This window comes from Bombina bombina, chromosome 3 (assembly GCF_027579735.1).
Source record: "Bombina bombina isolate aBomBom1 chromosome 3, aBomBom1.pri, whole genome shotgun sequence".
NCBI lineage: Eukaryota > Metazoa > Chordata > Amphibia > Anura > Bombinatoridae > Bombina > Bombina bombina.
In genome coordinates, this window is record NC_069501.1 from 483,285,203 (window position 1) to 483,307,865 (window position 22,663).

Here is a 22,663-nt window from a genome sequence, read left to right on the forward strand (position 1 = left end):
AGAATCTGTCTGAGGAAGCGTCTTTCCTGAATCAGAAATTTCTCCCTCAGATAACAAATCCCTCACCCCTTCAGAGCATTGTGAGGGCATATCAGATACGGCTACTAAAGCATGAGACGGCTCAGCATTTTTCCTTAACCCAGAGCTGTCCCGCTTACCTTGTAAACCAGGCAGTTTGGATAAAACCTCTGTGAGGGTTGTATTCATATCTGTGGCCATGTCTTGTAAAGTAAATGAATTTGACGCACTAGAGGTACTTGGCGTCACTTGTGCAGGCATTACTGGTTGTGACACTTGGGGAGAGCTAGATGCTAAACCCTCATTTACTTCTGACTGAGAATCATCTATTGCTCTATTTTTAAGTGCTAATATATGTTCTTTATAATTTATAGACATATCAGTACAATTAGGACACATTCTAAGAGGGGGTTCCACAATGGCTTCCAAACATATTGAACAAGGATTTTCCTTGGTGTCAGACATGTTAAACAGGCTTGTAATGTAACAAGCAAGCTTGGTAAACACTGTAATCAAAGTAAATAACACTCAGAAATAAAACGGTACTGTGCCTTTAAGAGAAAAAAAGCTGCACAAGTTCTGCAAAACAGTGTAAAAAAGCAGTAAACTTAACAAAATTTTTACAGTAGTATCTTACAGTGTTAGTAACTTTGCACAGCTATGCAAATAAACAATTAACCCCTTAATGGCAAAACCGGATTGAAAAAATGTCAAACCCGGTAAAAAAGACTTTCAGCACCTCGCCTACCTGCCCTTCAGAACGATTTGTGAGGGAAAAACCTCCTTTACAGCCCTCAAACACAGCAGGAACCACTGGAGAAGCAGTTGGATGACTCTAAGGAAAAGAAACTGCGCAACTGAGGCGCGAAAATAGGCCCCTCCCACCTCACTTGATGTTTTGAGGCCTATTAGAAAAACACCTGAGCCTCTCTTAATTAACCATGTGGGTTAAAAAACCCTAAAAACAGCCACAATGACCCCTTTAGTCCCTTCAAAAAAACGTTATAATTGCATCATTTACTGAACAAACAAAAACGTTTTTTCCTAACAGTATCACCAGTAACTTATGAGCCCTTCAAACAAGCTGAAATTCCTATCCAAGTGTCTGAATACAGCTTACCCTTCCCTCATGGGGATATTGCCAGCCTTTTCTAGAATTAACACAGTCTGTCTAGAAAAAATATTGACAGCACATACCTCATATGCAGCTTAGCATGCAAACCGTTCCCCCAACTGAAGTTTTCCTGTACTCTTCAGCCCTTGTGAGAACAGCAGTGGATCTTAGTTACAAAGTGCTAAGATCATAATCCTCCTTGCAGAAATCTTCATCCCTTTTCTGCCAGAGAGTAAATAGTATACACCGGTACCATTTAAAATAACAAACTTTTGCTTGAGAAATTAAAAAAACTAACATTTTTGTCACCACACTTGCTCTGCCCTTCCTAGTTTCTTAAGAGTAGGCAAAGAGAATGATTGGGGGTTGGAGCTAAGGGGGGAGCTATATAGACAGCTCTGCTGTGGGTGCTCTCTTTGCCACTTCCTGTTGGGAAGGAGAATATCCCACAAGTAAGGATGAATCCGTGGACTCGATACATCTTACAAGAGAAATGCTGATAAAAAGGACACATCCACTTTTCCATAACAAATGACTCAACCCAAAACGGGAAGGAAGGAAACTTTGCCACCGCAAAAGAAATGTGACTAGGTTAAAAGAGTCGTCGTCCGGAGATACCGCAAGTGAAGACGCAAACGTCCACTATTCAAATACTCCTCCTCTGGAATTCAATAACGTCCCCAGACTTCCAAATGAATGGAAACCCACGATTCGAGTCCCCAGGGAACTTAGAAACCACAAAGACGTCTGAAAAAGTCAGTCACACATCTCAAGCAATCTTGCCAGCAAAAACCAACTTATATCGGAACACACAACCCTCCGACCAGAAGCGTTGGGTCTACCCCCCAGGCCCTAAAATGCGTTGTAGGATCCGAGTCCGGAGTCCAAGAGACACATTTTTTTATTTTTTTTATTTAAAGCCAATAGGGTAATCAGCACCACGAGGGTGACCTGAACCCAAGAAACAGTAGATAGAGCCTGACCAGTACCTGCCTGGTACAAGAGCACTCCAGATCTGTCTAAGGTCCAAGAAAAATCGACCCAAAGGCTCGATAATATGAACTAGAAGTTATAACCTCGGACTTAACCGAAGTGCGCAACTTCCGAGGAAGCGCCCATGCGACCACAAAATCGCAAGTATCGGTTCCAGAGAAAGAAAGTTCTCAAAGAGAAAGTTATATCAGCCATGAGCTTTAAACAAAACAAATCAAATACATCCTTTTCTGTCTAAAAAGTCAGAATCCTCCATCATGGGATTACAAAAATGACAAACGGTAACTGACACCTTCTTTACACTCCAAGGCTGGGGCACTCACCACCTCCTGTGAACCAGATAACCTACAAGCAGACTCTCTCTGTTGCCACAAGGTCAGCATACGAAAGTGAAAAACAACGTAACCGCACCTGGTCACGAGGTGCACTGTGCAAGTCATAAAATAGCATGCAGTCTAAAGACAGCGCCAAAATACGATAAGGCCGTTAATGTTCCGAAAAGCCATGAGCCTAAAGTATTACTACACATCAGCAGATGGAATCACATAACAAACATGATTAAAGTCCCCCTGTTTAATAACCCTTCTTAGGGGATATTAACCCATGATTCCTTATTTTAAGATAAAAGGATTCCCACTGGTACCCTACCTTTACGTTAACATCACATTCACATAATGAAGTAAAAAGAAACGATCTTACTGGAATCTACGCTGTGGAAGAGGAACACAGCCCTTCAAGTGTGACAGATAGTAGCCTTGCTTCTGACATGGACTTGAGCGAACAAAGGCAGTCAGCGAAACTCGTCAACGCTGATTGCCGAGGAGCTGTTAAAATAAATTGTGATGGTTTCGCAGAAAAACTCTCCCTGCATCTCCAGACTCTAACTTTCATCCATGCTCTCATTGAGAGGCTGACAGGACTACTTAAAACTCCAGTCCCATTTAAAGTACTACAATTTCGAGTACTACCCTCCATAAGAGACTTAACTCGAACTTCTGACACTTTGCTGTCAACTTCTTGTGACAAAAGGCAAAGAATGACTGGGGGATGAGGGAAGTGGGGGAGGTATTTGAAGCCTTTGGGGTGTCTTTGCCTCCTCCTGGTGGCCAGGTTCTGAATCCCCAAAAGTAATGGATGGAGCTGTGGACTCTTCCTGGCATTCTATAATAGGGGTAGCAATAATGCTAGAAGTTTAAGCAAAGACCACCTCACCGTCTTCTAATTGCTAATAGCCACCATTACTCTTACTAAAGAGATTGACATTATTATTATTATTAGTTATTTGTAGAGCGCCAACAGATTCTGCAGCGCTAATGGACACAGCATAGCCCCAATCCTTGCTTGCAGGGAAAAGTACCAATTAAAAAGGATTAAAATCTTCAGACATCATCTTCGCCATCCTCCAGTGATCAAGGCAAAGAGAATGACTGGGGGTTATAGGTAAGGGAAGTGATACTTAACAGCTCTGCTGGGGTACTCTATGCCTCCTCCTGCTGGCCAGGAGTGAATATCCCACTAGTAATTAGAATGTTTTGTGGACTCTCCATGCCATAGGAAAGAAATAATGCATATTTAGAGCAGGTACAGTATATGTAGTGTGTGTTATACAGGTACAAATCCCCAAATCCACAATTCTAAAACCAAACCTATTCTGAAAACCAGACTTTTTAACTAACATTTTGTTTTAAAAAAAAAAATGATCAAAAATTACTATTTTTATAGTTTGAGTTCTAAAATGAAAATAATAGTCTATATTTATTTATTTAAATCAACAACTATTACCTTTCTGATTACAGTGCTGTACTATGTATGTAAAAGTATTAAAAATGATATAAAACTACCTTTAGATTACATGTATAAGTTGTATTATGACATATAAATATTTCCTAAATGACATAAGATATTATTGTTTAGACTTCCATCCCGTCTCTAAACTAGCTCATTTTAAAAAATGCAAATACTCCAAAATCCAAAGCTTTTCCGGTCCCAAACAGTTTGGATAAAGGGTTTTTTCCCTGTATTACAAGCTTTATTGGATGTACACATTATTGCACATACCTTTCCTATCTTTCCCGACAGCTTTGTCTTGTCATGCCACTTCTGTAATGTGTTATTACGATATGTTTTGAAGTCTGCAAACCGCTTAGCCATGAATTCTGGATATTCATCAACTTCAAGTTTTCGCTTCGGAGCGCACTTTCTTTCTGGCTTCTCTGCATTCTCTTCTTCATCACTAGCAACTTCCTCCTCACTAAAGACGAAACAAAAAAGCTAATCACAACATTTAAATGTAATGACTTATGAGAAGTGAAGGTTTAAATGTATTACAAGACTTTTTACAAAAAAATAAGATTTAGCTAAAGTCAAAACTATTTTAATATTCTGCTGCATTAATGGAAAAAACAAACATAAAAACAGGGGGTTCAAACTTCAAAATTAAAGCATAAGACCATCAAAGACTTAAAGGGACAATCTACACCAGAATTTGTATTGTTTAAAAAGATAATCCCTTTATTACCCATTCCCCCGTTTTGCACAGCCAACACAGTTCTATTAATACACTTTTTGCCTCTGTGAATACCTTGTATCTAAGCCTCTGCAGACTGCCCCCTTATTTCAGTTCTTTTGACAGACATACATTTTAGCCAATCAGAGCGGGCTCACCTCTACTCCACATGCGTGAGCACAGTGTTATCTATATAACACACATAAACTAACACCCTCTAGTGGTGAAAAAATGTCAAAATGCCCTGAGAGAATTGGTGATAATAGTAAATTAGAAAATGGTTTAAAATTACATTCTCTATCTGAATCATGAAAGTTTATTTTGGACTAGACTGTCCCTTTAATGTCCGATTCCCACATTCAAGCATCATACCTCAGTGTAGATTGTTAAAATGCAGGAAAGACTCCTGGGAAACTTATTCAACGCTACAGAAAGCCAAAAACATGTTCATGGAAATTTGGGACAGTTGAGAAGTGTATGTTTAAAAACTTTTTTTTTTTTTTTTTTTTAATAAACAGTTTTATTGTCAAAATAAAATTCGTACAATACAAAAGTCAAAAAATGAATTGCAACAAACCGTTTAACATTTTCTTTTACATTTTACAGTTATGCAGTGAAATGAGTCTAACAATAGGTATCTAGGAACGTTCTGTTGCCACAATTGTCAGGAGCCTTAGGTCCTATATCAATCTCCTAATAAAGCATAAACACCACTTGGTTCGTGTTTGCTAGTTATGAAATTTATTTGCTATATATGTGTCCCACATGATCTTCATTAACCCGTATGACACCTCTGTCCTCGATTTAATGTATGCATATTCCTCTAATTGTAAGATGTGTTGGAAAGTATGGATCCAATCAGCAACTGTGGGGATGTATTTTTGTTTCCAGTGTCTTGCAAGCAATGTCTTCATGCCATTACTTGCCATAAAAATTAGTTTTTTCACTTGTGTTTGTGTTTTTCTTGGGATAATATTAAATAGCCAGATGCGAGGATCTGGTGGAATCGTGATCCCCACCATTTCTGAAGTCTCCCTTGCCACTTTTTCCCACACTTCCTTTATCATAGTACAATCCCACCAGATGTGTGCCATGTTCCCCCTGCCATTTTCACACCTCCAGCATGTATCACTTGTCGTCCTATAGAGTTTATGTATCCTAGCCGGTGTGTAGTACCATCTTTGGATTATCTTTAAATTTAGTTCAATTAGTCGGCTGGAGGAGGAGACCTTGGTTACATTCGTGAAAATCTCTGAGACCTCTCTTGGTGTCATGTCTAGGTTCAGTTCTGTATTCCACCTGTCTATGTAATACGGTGTGTAGCCATGAGGTGGGATTTGTAGTAGTGCATGAGAAGTAGCTAATGTCTTTTTATGTGGGGTGTCTGTTCTACATAGTGATTCAAATGCAGTCATGGGCCTCACTAAATTCCTTCGATCAGGGTGTTTTGTTATATATGATTGGCATTGGCGTAATAGTAACCAATTTTTTGAGAGGTCAATTCCCTCTGTTGCTAACTCTTCTAGGTTATAAAATGTATGCTCATTACCTAACTGATATGCCGCTAAGGTTCTTCTCTTGTTGGATAGGGTTTTGCTGGGGAAATTCAGCCCCGGTATAAAGTCTGTGTTATTTGTAAGGGGTGTTAGCGGGGAGGTTCTTGAGGATATATTCGGGTATGAAATTAGAATATGGTTCCAGACCCGGAATGTCTCTGCTATGATTGAGTTAGGATGATGTTCTAAAGAGGTCTGTTTTGGCGGTAGCCAGCAAAGAGACCCCAGGTGTGTCTTGTTTGCAATATCATGTTCCAGTGCCACCCAAGCCTTAGTTGTGAAGTTCGTGTACCAATCAATAATCCTTTGCAGGAATATTCCCGTACGGTACTTTTCCAAGTCAGGAACCCCTAATCCACCTCTTTTAGTTGGCATGCACATTAGTTGCTTATTGATCCTTGCTGGCCTATTTTCCCATACATATGCTAATAGTTTGGATTGTAATGAATTGGTGAAGTTCTTGGGTGTGGGGATTGGCAGAGTTTGGAAGATGTATAATAACCTTGGAAGGACATTCATTTTTAGGATTGTGATTCTTCCTAACCAGGATACATTCTTTGATCTCCAAGCTGAGAGATCTGCTATGATCTGTTGTTGGATGGGGACATAATTTAGTTGAAACATTTCTTCAGTTGTTGGGGCTAAGTATATTCCAAGGTATTTTAGTGAATTCCCTCTTTTTTTGAATGGACATATCTGACAAATATTTTGGGATTGCAGGGGGTCATGGTTTAGCAAAAGCATCTCTGACTTAGATTTATTGATGAGAAAATTGGATACTTTTTGGAAATTGTCTAGTTCATCACAAAGGGAGGGTATAGAGGTTGCGGGGTTGGTAAGGAAAAATAAAATATCATCAGCATATAATAAAATCTTGTGGGTAGAACCCACTATGTCTAGTCCCTGGATTGAGGGATTGTCTCTAACTGCCAAGGCCAGGGCTTCCACTATGCAGGCAAATAGCAATGGGGATAGGGGACAACCTTGGCGGGTCCCATTTGATATACTGAATGGATTAGACAAGTGGCCATTGACTCTAACCCTAGCTGACGGGGAATGGTAAAGGGCGAAAATCCTTGATATGGTAGTTTTTCCCAGTTGGAATTTTTGTAATGTGGCCCTGAGGAATGTCCAACAGACGCGGTCGAACGCTTTCTCCGCGTCTGTTGAGACCAGGGCCAGGGGCAATTTCTGTTGCTGGGTGTATTCTAGGAGATGTATTGCTCTAACTGTGTTATCCTTGGCCTCTCTGTTTTGTATGAAACCTACTTGATCATTCTTAATAAGCTGGGGCAATACCTGATTTAGACGGTTGGCTAGAATTTTTGCATATATTTTGAGGTCCGAGTTCAATAATGAAATGGGCCTGAAATTCTCCACCCTGTCTGGAGGTTTGCCTGGTTTAGGCAAGACCACTATATGGGCTTCCAGGTTAGTGTCTAGGAATGGGTGCTCCTCATTGATGCTGTTAAACAAGTCTAATAGTTGTGGTATTAAAATGTCCTTGTATTGTTTGTAGTAGCTGTTTGAGTAACCGTCTGGTCCTGGGGCTTTTCCCGTAGGGAGGTCTTTTATTACTGTCTTGATTTCCTCATAAGAGAAAGGACTGTCCAGTGAGTCTATCTGTTCCTGGCTCAGTGTGGGGAACTTTAGTTTCTCTAGGTATTCCTGTGTCAGTAAGCTATTTTTCAATTGTGTTGGATTTTCCCCAGTTTTACTAATATTGTATAGTTGTTCATAATATGTTCTGAATGCCTCAGCTATTTGGGTAGTCGTGTATACATCTTTCCCCTTGATGTCTTTTGTCTGTAAAATATATGTTTTATTCATTTTCCTTTTAAGTTTTCTGGCGAATAGTGAGCTGCTCTTGTTGTTACCTTCAAAATATGTTTGCCTCAATTTTATTGCGTGTTGCTTTCACTCCTTATCTATAATGGTTTGTATCGTGGCTCTACAATCCTCTATTGCTTTCAGTAATGTATGATCATTAGTGTTATATTTGTGTTGTTTTGCTAGCTCTGAAAGCCTAGTGAGAGTATTGTGTAGATAAATTCTTTCTTCCTTTATTTTGTGAGCTTTCATGCTTATTAATTCGCCTCTGACCACTGATTTGTGAGCTTCCCACAGGAGCCTGGTATCTGATGTGGAGGCTTGATTCAGTGTAAAGTATTCAGTTAATGTTTTTTCTATTTTGAATGTGTAAACTGGGTCCCTAATTAAATTGTCATCTATTCTCCATGTGTGTGAGACTTTATTCATCAGGGGCCAGTATATAGTGCAGCCTACCATCGAGTGGTCCGACCATGTTCTGGGGTAAATGGTGAGCTCCTTTACCCTAGCTAAGCTGGCTACGTCTAGCATGATATAGTCAATGCGAGAGTATCGGGCATGAGGGTGTGAATAAAAAGTGTAATTTCTTACGTCTGGATACTTCACTCTCCATGCATCGTGAACTGTGAGGTCCTTTAGGCATTGTCGTGTTTTGTTAATTATTTTGTTGGGGACAGATGAAGTGTGGTTGGAATTGTCCATATAGGGGTCGAGTGTAAGGTTGAAGTCCCCTCCAATAATTAGGGTACCTTTGGACACTTCTAGTAGTAAGTTGGTTAAATGTTTAAAGTATGCATCTTGTCTAGTGTTGGGGGCATACGTGCATACCATAGTCACCATTGTATTAAATAGCTTGCCTATGACAATCAAGTATCTCCCTTCCCTGTCCCTATGCGCCTTGATCTGCTGAAAGGGTATATTTCTTTTGATTAGGATTCCCACCCCATTTGTTTTGGTAGAATTGGATGCATAAAATGTTTCACCATATTTAAATTTAAATGTCTTAGGTTCCCTGCCCTTTACAAAATGCGTTTCCTGTAGAAATACTATATCCCCCCTTTTCTCTTTTATGTCTTTTAGCACTACGCTTCTTTTGTGTGGGCTATTGAGGCCTTTTGCATTTGCCGTTAGGATGTTAAGACTATTTTGCGTGTTTTCAGTCATCTAACTCTTTAAGAAGGCTAAATATATCCTTGTTTGACACTTGGAATTTATCTTGTTCCCTAATTGTGTAGTGTTTCCATTCAAGGCAATCATGTCGCCCATGCATTTGCTCCTGACCTGTGGCACCTTTAAAACAGTAATTTAAGACTTTTAAGGCAATAAAACAAAGAACTGCATTCACTTCATGTAATATAAACATTTCAAACAATTCAAACATTACAATCTGAGCACAATCTATCTCGTGCTATAAATCCCAGCTAGGGGGGATTGCTGGTTGACTCCTCTTGCCAATATAAACATTTCTATGGGGAGGGGGGGGAAGAGAGGGGGATGAAAATCTTATCCATTTAAAACTTTTCTAACATTTCTAGGGGTCTCTTCAGAGTCCGTAGTATTATGACAGAACCAAACTTAATTTAACTCTTTATGCATGCTTTAGTAACGATTTGATAAACCATTTACCAGATCTGGCTATCAGAACTGGGTGCCTTACAAACTTAACCTGAATGTTAATTTTTCTCTTTCGTTGAGCAATGTCCATATGACTTGCTTCACTTAACATTTTAATGTCCTATGTGACTTTTCTCTAAGTTCAATATAGAGTTATCTCACCCACAGATTCATTGTCCTGTTAATCATCCTGGATCGCTACTGGACGATGTTGAGGGCTTTGGTCTTTTCTCCTTCCTTTTCTTCGTTATAACCGTTGACCAGGTCGGCTTTTGGTTCATCTGTTTACTGAAAGATGCTGCAGCAGTTGGCAATCTTGGCCTTTCTTCAGCTGTGGTTGGTGGATTAAAAGAGATGTCCAGTAGTTTAGATAGGTCCTCTAGGTCTTTAGGTGATCTATATGACACCGATCTTCCCTCATGTTGCACATGTAGGCAGAAGGGGTATCCCCATTTGTATCTCACATTCTTTTCCTGTAGTATTTTAGTTATAAAGCGGACCTCTTTTCTTTTCTGCACTGTTATGGGGCTAAGGTCCAGAAATATTTGTAGGTGGTGATCTAAATATGTTATTTGTCTCAGTTGTCGTGCCTGAAGCCATATCTTCTCCTTATCTGTGTACCTCAAAAACCTTAGAATGATATCTCGTGGAGGAGCATTCGGTGGTGGAGGGGGCCGTAGGGCTCTGTGTGCCCTGTCCAGCTCCATGTCAGGAGCTTGTTGGTCATTCTGTAAGTGCTTAAACAGCCCTTGTAGGTATTCCGGTATTTCTGCTGGGGTAATGGATTCCGGTGCTCCCCTTACTCTCAGGTTGTTTCTACGTCCCCTGTTGTCAAGGTCTTCTAGTTTGTCATCCATAGCTTCCATATAGGCTTCTTGCTCTCTTGCGTGAGTTGTTAGTGAATCCACTATTTTATCTGTGGAGTCTTGGGCTTCTTCTATGGACTCTATCCTGTTTCCTATCTCCTTTATGTCATGTTTCATGGAAGACAATTCAGATTGTATTAAGTCTTTTAGACCGTCAAAGTCAGCCTTGGTAGGCAGTTTAGCAATGTCCATTTTTAGCTGGTCTGCATATTCTTTTGATATCGCCACCGACATGGAACTAGGCTGCGTCTCCATTGTAGTTTTGTCTGCTTCCCTATGGGACTGTTCTTGAGGTTGAAAAAAGTTGCTAACAGGTACTGGTGAGAGTGTTTGATTTTTTAATACTTTGCTCGGTTTGTTCTGCTTATTGAGCCTTTTTGGGGCCATCCCCGGTGGTCTATTTCTGATTAATGATGCTTATTTATGGGTAGGAAGATAGGTTCGCCACATCTTATGTTTTATAGTCCTTATGTGAGGGAAGTAATTGTTATGGGGGATTTGAAAGTGCCGGTGTTATCATGTGCCACGTGGGTCATCATTTAATCTGCAGCGTTAAGATTTATAAGCACCTTTTTCCCCTTGCTTATTGTTTTGAGCAAATGTTATTCATACCTGTTGCTTATATTTGGTCTCCAGAGCTCTTAAAAGTGTGAACCATGCGACTCCTCATCTCTCTGAGAAACTTGCAAATCTGCGCCCCTCCGGTTTTACAGGCTGTCAGGGCTTGGGCCTACACAGCGTTATCACTTTGCATTACGCCTCCCGGTATTAACATCGGAGTTTTTCTTACTTCTGCCTATCCCCCAGGGGCAGATAGGTGATATACCATAAAGTGAATCTTTATTACAGAGTCCGACTCTTCTTTTTTGGCTAAGATTCGTCTAACCTGCTCAGAGCTTCAGTCTTTTGTGGCCATTTCCAGCTTGGCCTCGCTCCGCCCCCCCCCCCGTTTAAAAACTTTTTTAAATGACCAGCCACCACTATTTTAAACAGAAAAAAATGTAGTAACAGAAGAAAATCAGATTGAAAAATATCTTTTTTTTTTATAAACCTTGGTTTCAGTTTCTTAAAAGGGACATTAAACACTTTGAGATGGTAATATAAAATGATAAATTGTTTAAGTAAAAAAAACAACAACTCTGCAATATACTTTATTTATTTTGTCCACTTTTTTATAATTCCATTTTGAAATTGTTAGCAATTCAGTTCCAGTTAGAAATTGAAGTGCACAACACTGTTATATTCCACACAGCCATTGGCTGCACACTCTAGTGACCTATTTATACCTTTCCCTAATTGGCCACAGCAGAGAAGGTAACCTAAGTTACAACATGGCAGCTCCCATTGTTTTATAGACACTAAAACCTTGCACTTATTTTGTCTATATTTAAACAGCTAATGAAACTTTAAAAAATACATCTACGTCATGCTCAGACTAACCTTTTGTTTGAATGCATAATTCTATCTAGAATTTAGTGTTTAATGTCCCTTTAATTCTAATGCAATAGTCATACCACAATTTCCAATAAACCGTCCGTTTGTTCACTACAAGAGAATACCTACAGTGAAACATTTTAGCAAGGCTGCCGTTTCTGAGGCACTGGCTGCTCTCCCGCCTTCAAACAAACATGATTCAGATTTGACCTTCTACAAATGCTATGTGCCCTGAAGCCAGAAATACTGTTATGTCTTCAGATGGCAAAGTTTCCTCTGGTAATGAGGAATCTTCATCTGATAATGAACCTGATATTTCCTCTTTTTTGTTTAAGGCTGAACATATTTGTTGTCTTTAAAAGGAGGTCTAAATTACTTTAGGAGTTAAAGATCCTAAAGTTTCTGATGATAAGCCTTGTAATCACTTAACAACAGTATTAAAAACTGAATTTAATCTCCCTGAGGGTTTACCTATTCCTGATGCTGCCTCTGATATGATTTCTAGGCAATGGTCACTCTAAGCAAGGTAATTTTATTTACCTCTTCTGCAAGGTTTAAAAAGTTATAAAGATAGCAAGAGCACAAAGAAATATTGACAATAGAATACAATAAAATTTTCGGTTCTTATTTAGATTCTATAATGTTTACTGTTACTGGAGGTAAAGGGTCTTCTATTCCTCACGATAGAAAGTCTAGAGGGTAATCTAAAGCTTCTAATAATTTCCATTTCATTAGTCGGAATAGGGAACAAAAAGGTGGACTCCTGCTCAAAAGCAAGGCACTTATGGTTCATTCTGGAGACCTAGTGCTTTCTGGAACAAGTCAAAGCAGGGTAATAAATCAAACGGCATGAAGGTGCGGCCCCTGATCCAGAAGTAATGGTAGAGGGCAGATTAAGCCTCTTTCAGTGGGCTTGATTTCAGTCTGTTCCAGATCCCTGGGTTCTGAATATAACTTCTCAGGTATATCAAATAGGATTAAGAATAAGGCCTCCCAGAGGAAGTTTTTTTCTGTCCAATGTTCCAAGGAATCCTGTAAAAGCGCAATCTTGTTTTCAATTGCGTCTCAGATCTGAAAGCTATGGAAGTGATTGTTCCAGGTACTTTGCAGAAACAGGCGATGGGATTTTATTTAAATATCTTCATTGTTCCAAAGAAGGAAAGTACTTTGAGACCAGTTCTGGATTTAAAAGCCCTGAACAAATATCTAAGCATTCCATAGTTTAAAATGGAAACTATTCGGACTATTCTGTCTTTTATTCAGCAAGGACAGTTTATGTCCACAATAGATGCTTTCTTTCATGCTATTCACAAAGATCATTTCCAGTTTCTGAGGTTTGCCTTTGTGAACAGGCATTTTCAGTTTGTTGCTCTATCATTTGGTCTGGCTACAGTTCCAAGAATATTTACAAAAGTTCTGGGTGCCCTTTTGTCTGTGATCAGTTCTCAGGATATTGCAGGGTTTCTGTACCTGGATGACATCTTGCTTTAAACTTAATATTTTTCTTTAGCAGAATCTCACACCAACCTACTCTTGTTGTTTCTTCAACAACATGGTTGGAAGATCAATTTTCCAAAAAGTTATTGGGTTACTCAGACAAAGATAACTTTTCATTTTTTTTAAATAGATTCAGTCTCCATGAGCCCTTCTCTAAGAGAGCAGAGAAGGTTTTTAAATTGGCATCAGCTTGTCTGAACCTTCAGTCTCTCTCATTTACCTTTGTTGCTCTTTGTATGGAAGTCCTAGTTCTCATGATTACAGCTTCAGATGCAATTCCATTTGCTCGTTTTCAGATGAGGCATCTTTAGCTTTGTATGCTGCATCAATAGTGCAAAGATTATACTTAGCTGCCTCAAAGAATATTTTTGGATCCCAGTACAAGTCAGTCTCTAACTTGGTGGCTGGATGATCAGTTTATTATTCAGGGTGCTTCTTTTGCTCATCCTACCTGGACTTTGATCAATAGAGATGCAAGTCTCTCAGGTTGGGGAGCTGTTTAGGGATCTCTAACAACACAGGGAGTTTGGGATCCTTGGGAGGCAAGGTTACCAATTGATGTTCTAGAAATCACTGCAATATTCAGGGCTCTTCAAGTTGTTGAAAAGAGAGTCTCATCTCCATTTCCAGAGAGACAATGTCACATTAGTAGCTTATGTGAACCATCAGGGGGAACTCACAGTTCCCTAGCAATGATGGAGGTGTCTCAAATTCTCTCTAGGGCAGAAAACAATTCTTGTCTAGTCTCTGTGATTCATATTCCAAGGGTAAAAACTGGGAGGCAGACTTTCTCAGTCATCAATCTCTACATCCAGGATGTGTCCAATCAGATTGTGGATCTTTGGGGTCTCCCAGACAGATCTGATGGCCTCTCATTTGAACAACAAACCTCCCAAGTACACTGCAAGGTCCAGAGATCCTCAGGCAGAAGTAAGTGGATGCTCTAGTAGTTCCTTGGTCTTTTCAGCTTGCTTATCCGTTTCCTCCTCTGGTACTTCTTCTCAAAGTAATTTCCAACATAAGCCTAGAGAAGTTGTCACTAATCCTGATTTCCCAAGCATGGCTTAGCAACATTTGATATGCAGTTCTGACTCAGATGACCAGCTGATCTCCTTGTCCTCTGCCTCTACAGTCAGACCTTTTGTCTCAAGGTCTGTTTTCTATCCGGATCTCAAGTCTCTGAACTTGATGGCACAGAAACTAAACATTTAGTCCTTAGACATAGGGGTTTCTCGGATTCTGTGATTGAAATCTTGATTCACGTTCCTAAGCCTGCAACTAGGAACATCTATTACAAGGTCTGGAAGGCAGTTATTTCTTGGTGTATAGATCATGTTTTTTCCTGGCATTCTTTCAGAATTCCCAGGATTTTGCCAGTTCTCATAAGGGGCAGATTTCTGCTCTTTCAGGTTTGTTCCACAGAAAGATTGATAATCTTCCTGATATTCATAGTTTTGTTCAGGCTCTGATCCAGATTAAACCAGTAATATCAAGCCAATTTCTCCTCCATGGAATATTAACTTGATGTTAAGGGTTTTGCACGCTAATCCTTTTGAACCAATGCATAAGATGGATATTAAACTACTTTCTTGGAAAGTGTTATTTATTTTGGCTATTTCTTCTGCTAGAAAAGTTTGAGTTATCTGCTTTTTTGTGAACCTCTTGATCTGATTTTTCATCAGGATAAGGCTGTTTTATGGACTTCATTTCATTTTTGCCTAAGGTTGTTTCTTCAGACAACTTTGGCAGATAGATTGTTGTTCCTTCTTTGTGTCCTAATCCTAGAAATGCTTCAGAGAGATCTTTGGATTATTTGTATGTTTTTAGGGCATTGAAATATTACAGTGATGCTACTAAGGACTTTAGACAAACTTCCAGTTTCTTAATTCTTTTTTTCTGGTCCTAGAAAGGGTCAAAAAGATTCTGATTCACAAGACTAACATGGAGGCAGGTCAGCCTCCACCCACACCGGATTACTGTTCATTCTTCTAGGTCAGTTGCCACTTATAGGGCTTTCAAGAATGAGGTTTCAAATGATCAGATTTGGTCTTCTTTGCATACTTTTAGTTTCTGTTGCTTTTGCTTTTTCTGAAGCAGCCTTTGGGTATAAAGGTTCTTCAGGCAGTTGTCTCAGTTTGATTTTTTTTTTGTTCAATTTATTTTAAGTGCATTAAAAAAAATTTTTTATTGGGGTTGTGGATTTAATTTCTCAGTGAAAAGGGGGGCGGAGCCAACTGCAGAGCCGGTCGGACGTGTTCAAGTGCAGCTCCCGGGCCCAAGATCCTAATTTAGGGGTTTCTCCACATTCTGCAGCTATCCTTCTATACCCAAAACGGTTGTGGATTAACCCAGGAGCTGGTATCCTATTGATATAAACTTTAAAGGGCCCGGAGAGACTGTGCCAGCACGCCGCCGCTTTCTTGCAATGTGGAGCAGAGAGAGAGAGCCGCCATTTTGAGGACAATCTCTTTTATTTGCAGGCCTTCAGTTATCTATTTAGCTCTGAGAGAGCTGAAAATTTACTTATCCTCAAAGTTCCCTACTCAGCCAGCAATATGCAAACTCCGTCCTGCTTCTTAGAAGAACTGAGGCGCCTACTTGATACCCACCACGCCAGCTTGGCAGACAAGTTGTATGCAGCCCCACACAGTAATGGCGGCTGTCAGACCTGGCACCCCGGCCTCTCCAAGCATGTCTCACTTAACAGGGATGAGGGTGGTGTTATGGGGCCCCGGCGCTTACCCCCTACCTGCAGTATATCGGAAGAAGAGCGGGATGCTAGCGCAAAGAAGGAGACTACTCAGGCCATACAGCATTGGGGAAAAATGCAGGAGGGAGAACATCCTTTGGGGATAACTACTGTTGAATCTAACATTGAGGTGACAGTGATGCAGCAGATCGGTAATGCAGCAAGTCAGCGGAGCCCTGCACAAGTATGGAGAGCGGTAACCCGACAGAATACTTACTTTCGTTTTGCTCCCGATTCACCCTCTATCAGCGGGACAGCTAACACAGATACCCACCTGATGATCCCTAAAGGCATAGGATAAAAGGATAATCCTGCAAATTAATATGCCCCCTGCACTTACTACGGTCTCCCGAGTGACATTAAATGGAGGGGCAGTGTGTTTATTTCTATTTGGCCTGTATGACATACGCCGGATGGAGACTTCTTGTGACTAAAACTTTTCCACTGTGCACTAACACCTTAGAGGGTTACTCCATAGCTGTTTATTACTTACAGCGTTCTCATACCTTTAGAAACATGTGACTACCAAGCTTTGTAAAAACTCTATATCTGCCACCCCTATACTTTTATAGGCACACAGCGGCTACTGAGAAAACAAGAAGTCGGTTGAGAGACTAGATTCCTTGGAATTTTTAACTCTTTGGGACACTTTGTTGGTATGATGGGCATTTCTCCTATAGGTGATATTTAACCACATATTCATGCACAGGCTGACATAAGGATCTCCCTTGGTTGTTCTAATGCAACTTATAGTAGGCATTTTTACTGTATTACAGACCCTGCTAAGCATAGGAATTTCTTATACTACTGAACACGTGTACTGTGTCTTTATACATAGCCTGGTTACAATTATATAGTCTGCTGTTTTACATCCGCTGCAGTTTGTTTGTTAAACAGTCTTGTTTATAATATTCAATGTTCCTCTGGTTTTACTCTCTTTATGGAGGTTAACGGCAACATATAATACATGCTGACACTAATGGCAAAAATATCCCATACCTTTTCTCAACTCCTTTTAACACATGGCACATTCTAGCAGAAGAGGAATAGCTTATTGTAGATCTATAAATTTGTAAACATGTTTTTGCCTGATTTGGCAATATAAGAGACCATTCACTCTCTCTCAGGAGGAAACAAGGGAAGCTCTATCCATATTGTATGAATATGACTACTGAGACATGTCTACTTTTCGCATAGGCTCTGCCTGCGGCCGAGGCGGCGCCATTTTATATACACTGTCCAGTAGCAAGGGTACCTACAACATACTTTATTTCCAGTCTTTTACCCATAACATTGACAAATCTAGCTTAACGCCCTGTTACACATTCCCATAGACCCAGTGCCTAATTAATAATGTTGACTATCTACGAGCTCTGGTTGTGAATGGTGCTACACACACGCATTACCTCTTGTTTGAACTACATCCATCCTGTCAGTCTTGATATGCAAAGTAATAACCTTCACTGTACTGGATATATGACTAATCTGCTTTGCTTTCAGTAGTCATTATGTTTTTGAAACTGTATACATGTTTATGTTATTTTGAAGCCTGTTTACTTAGTCCACTCACCACTGGATGCCCAGAACACTTATCCACCTGCCCTCCATTTGATTCATGATAAGCCTCTAAGTTCCTAAGTCACTTACTTTTCTTACCTAGTTTTTATTACCACCTCCCCCCCCCCATCACCACCATAATGGACCTCCTATTGCAGGAGGGCTACCTACGCGGCTTGTCTTTTCTATGCCGCATCTCAACCATAGTTCTTTCCCAACCACATAGTATACCTCCAATCCATAATAACCTTTATTTCTATATATCAGACCCAGGTATGATGCTTTTGGAGCGAACAACTATAGTTTACTTTTGGAAAGATAATTAGCATCATAGAAACTTAACCTACAAAACCCGAGGTCATAATAGTGAGATCCAAAAGTGATCTCTCTTTTTTTTTTTCCCTTTACCTTCCCTCACTTTCAGTTATTTCCCTTATGTTTGGTCCCTAGTGGGCCTCCAGTGTTCATTTGAGAAGGTTCCCCTTTACACAGGCATTACAAACTAATTCTATTGCTCTGTTTAAGTTTTTAATTTTGTAACATGTTAAGAAAGCTATATGAACGCCATTGTCATTATATACTTATGCTGTTTGTATGCCTATTTTGAGTACCTCAATAAAAAATATATTAAAAAAAAAAAAAAAAAAATTCTCAGTGAAAAAATGTTTGTTTAAAATCCCTTCCTTTATGCTATTACTTTTGGACTCCGCAGCTTGGGTATTAGTTCAAAGGAGTAATGAATTGCCTGATTTTCTTTCATGGTGATGAGAGTCCATGAAACCTAATCCTTATGTTTTCTTGAGGGTAGTTTTTGCTTCAGGACATCCTTTTTCTTACCTCACTTGCTTGGCTATACATTAGACTGAGGTATATGTTAGGTGGTAGGGGTTTTATAGGGCTCTTGGGGTTTGTTTGTTTTTTTGTTTCACCACCATAAAAGAAATTAATTTATCAAGTAAGCATAAATTCTGCTTTTATACTCATGTGCTGCTGCACGTATCAGGATTTTGTCTTCAACTTCTTGGCCAGACATGACTGTATAATCTTCTCAAGTGTATATGGGTATCTATATGCTTGGACCTACAGCAAGTTGACAGGCAGTGGTTGCAACAATCACCATTCCAGAATCAGCTATTATGTTTTATTTACTACCACCTCTAAACTACTATCAAGTACCGACTCATAATTGCAATAGCTAATACTACACTGAAAGGGTCATGGCAAGTACTGGGTTGCTTACATTGCCATTATACCATGGTATTCTCAATAGACAATTTATGTATTCAGTGCTCTCCTCAGGACCCATTAAACAGGCACACCACCCAGTCGATGTTACTAACCACCTTGCTAAAATGTAAGACACTTCAGTTACAATTAGCTAATAATACATTTTTTTCTATGTTTAATGCATAAATAAAACAATTTATTTTAAATTATGTAATTACATGTGTGCTTTGGATTGAAGTAAAATGTTTAATAACATAAATATTTCAATATTACAAAGTATTACACTGCCCCCACCCAGGTACTTCATAATGCCACCCAGCTGGTATAATTTTATGTGAATATGAGTGGGATTAGTACCTAAGCAAAACATAGAATTAAAAAAGCAGTGATTTGTAAAAATGACATAAAACCTTTAACAATAATAAGGGCTTGACAAATTTACATCAAACTTAGGAGCCAGTCAGATAAGACATCTACACATTTGGAAGCAGTCGGGCAATGGTTTTTGTACACAAATATTCCAAAAACGTTAAGCCATGTATTTATCAAGTTGTGATATAATAAATTTGGGAAAAACAAGCAAATAATGTTATTTTGGTTCTTCTGTTACTTTACAAAGGAATGCAGCTGAAATGCAATTCTGAGGTATTCTCCATTGTAATTCAGGAGCTGGTTGCCAGGAAATAAAGGATACATATTAGCAGGGATGGGGTGATAAGGTTTTACACTTGGCTTCTAATATATGGGATTATTTTCCATATATCTATATACAAATACACTGCCTGGATCTTAAAAGTATGTCTGGCTCGTAATTTTGAAACCGATTTGTCGACCCCGGCTATAGGAGTTTATTATAATTACTAATAATATTTATTATCACATCTAACAAGGGGGCGTGACTGCAAAATGTGTCATCACTGGCCAGACACGATAATGTAGGGAGTGTCCGATTCTTAGCATGCTCTCAGTATTTCTCTGTATACTCTGTCCTTTGATTTTCTATATGTATTGTTTTATGATTTAGCGATAGTATGTCTATTAAAATGTTATGGTATTATTTAAAAATATTTTAAGGATGCCGTTTATTAGCCCTGTGGTTTTCTGTATGACATAATAATAATGTGATATTCCATTATAACGTTATCTGATATTCTGCAACATAATTGATGCACTACTTTTAAATACAATTTGCATTCAGCAACACACACCCTACATAGGCAACAGATCAACCTATTACCTTGGTGCTTTATCGGGTACTATTATGCTTACCTGTCAGCTTTGTGTTTCTTTCCATCTACTAGGTGCTGCGTGTCAGGAAATTGGTACAACATCTCATCTTGTAATTCAACTAGGGATCTCATTAAAGCTTTTAAGGCTTTATAATCTGTAATATAAAAAAATATGATATGTTAAAAGCATTGTGTGAGCCAATAACTGCTGGCAATATCTTCATGTAAAGTAATACAAATAAGGATCTGGAGGTTACAAACAAGAGACACAAATTCCTTAATCAAAGGCAGAGTTCTACACAGAAATGTTTGTCAGAGGGTGGCATTATGAAGTAGCCGGGTGCAATATTATAACCTTCTTTGTCATTCCTAACTGTTACTTAAGCTATCCAAAGCACAAATTAATTGCACAATTTAATAGAAACTGAATGATAATTTGAGCAACAAACATTTAATATGAACTATTATTGGCTTTTATTATTAATTATTTATTATTATTTTTTAGCAGGGTGGTAAGCAAAAGCAGCCGGATGGTGCACCCACTAAAAAAGCCCTGGGAAGAGCACTGAAATACAGTAAAGTCTGTTTATGTATTACTCTAGAAGCATTTACCAACAAGATTTAAAAGGGATATGAACCCCCCCCCCCCCCAAAAAAAATGTATTGATTAAGACAGAGCATACAATTTTAAAAAAAAGTTTACTTCTATTATCAGATTTGCTTCATTCTGCTGGTATTCTTTGTTGAAGAGATATATAAGTAGGTGTCTGGGGCACCACATGGCAACAAATAGTGCTGCCATCTAGTGATCTTGCAAATGAATACAATTCTTGTAAAACTGCTGTCATATAGTGCTCCAGACACGTGCACATACGCTCCTGAGCTTACAGCCCCGCTTTTCAAAAATAGATACCAAGATAACAAAGCAAATTAAAATGAGAAAGTTGTTTAAAATGACATAAGCTATCCCTTTGAGTTAATCTCCAGGCTTATAGCAAGGGCACATAGTAACACCCAATAAAAAGATTTTAAAGCATTAGCCTCCTCCTGTGGCATGCTGTAAGTATAAATCAGTCTGTAGGCATTATTGGCTAAATGCACAAAGCAGAAGATGCTGCTTTTGAGCACATGCAAGCTCGCTTTCAACAATATAAGAAGCAGCAGTCAACCTACTGCTGCCTCTTACCTTCTCCGCCACCTCTGAGATGGCGGAAATATAAAACACTCCGAGAAGGTTTGATCGGGGTGATTGACAGGCCCTTCTTGCACTTGACTGGTTGCACAAGAACAGGGGGCAGAATAGGACAAGCAAGTCGTGAAGGAGGGGGTGGACAGGTTCCCAAGTTGGGAATCTTGTCCGTCCAAGCCGCTGATAAAAGTTCACTGCGTTAAAAACTGCAGTGGCACCCTTTCGAATGGGCTGGGCTCTCTTTCGCCCCCTGCACTCCGAGGTTGATTTCTCCTACTGCTGTTTCAACAGACAAAAGGATCTATTTCAAATTACAACGTAAAGGTAAAGTTAATTGTTAACAATTTAATACACACCAGCAGGTAAAATGTTATATTGGGCACACAATAAAAGGGGATACAATATAAAGGGACCGGCAAGTGTAGCAACAAAATGGTCATTAAAGTGAATGTAAATTTTGATGCTAAAGTGCCCGGCTTTTAAAAGTTCGATTAAAAACAGGGGCACTTTAAGTCATCAAAATTGACATTTCACTCGTGTTGTGAAAAAATACTTACCTTTTAAACTTGACAGCTGCTCCAGCTTCCCCCGGTCGTCGCAAGCCATTTCTGACGTCAGAAATGCTGGATCGGTCATCCTCCAATCACGGCTCCCACGCCCCCCCCCCGTCCCCCCGGGAAATCAGTGTCTGATTCAACGCTGTGATTGGAGGAAGCCGGATTCCTCATTTTAGACCCAGGAAGAGGCTTTGCGACGGGCGGAGGAAGCTGGAGTGGCTGTCAAGATTAAAAGGTAAGTATTTTTTCCCCAACACGAATGAAAAGAAAATTTATGCTTACCTGATCAATGTATTTCTTTGACACGATGAGTCCACGGATCATCTTAATTACTAATGGGATATACACCTCCTGGTCAGCAGGATGAGGCAAAGAGCACCACAGCAGAGCTGTTAAATAGCTCCTCCCTTCCCTCCCACTCCAGTCATTCGACCGAAGTTAGGAAGAGAAAGGAAAAGCCAAGGTGCAGAGGTGTCTGAAGTTTATAATAACCCACAACCTGTCTAAAAACAGGGCGGGCCGTGGACTCATCGTGTCAAAAAAGAAATAAATTTATCAGGCAAGCATAAATTTTCTTTTCTTTTTTAAGACACGATAAGTCCACGGATCATCTTAATTACTAATGGGATTCAATACCCAAGCTAGAGTACACAGATGATATGGGAGGGACAGGGAACCTAAACGGAAGGCACCACTGCTTGAAGAACCTTTCTCCCAAAAGTGGCCT

General features: G+C 39.5%; 1 protein-coding gene across 1 annotated transcript in view; it reads right to left on the bottom strand.

The window, feature by feature from the left end:
* Nucleotides 1-22,663, bottom strand: part of LOC128653488 (protein AATF) — a 451,438-nt gene that overhangs the window by 204,379 nt on the left and 224,396 nt on the right. Inside the window, exons 5-6 of the mRNA XM_053706822.1 lie at nt 20,231-20,345; nt 4,184-4,376 (exon numbers count right to left, since the gene is read on the bottom strand). Of these exons, the coding sequence (XP_053562797.1) occupies nt 4,184-4,376; nt 20,231-20,345 (308 nt within the window). The remainder of the gene's footprint in view (nt 1-4,183; nt 4,377-20,230; nt 20,346-22,663) is intronic.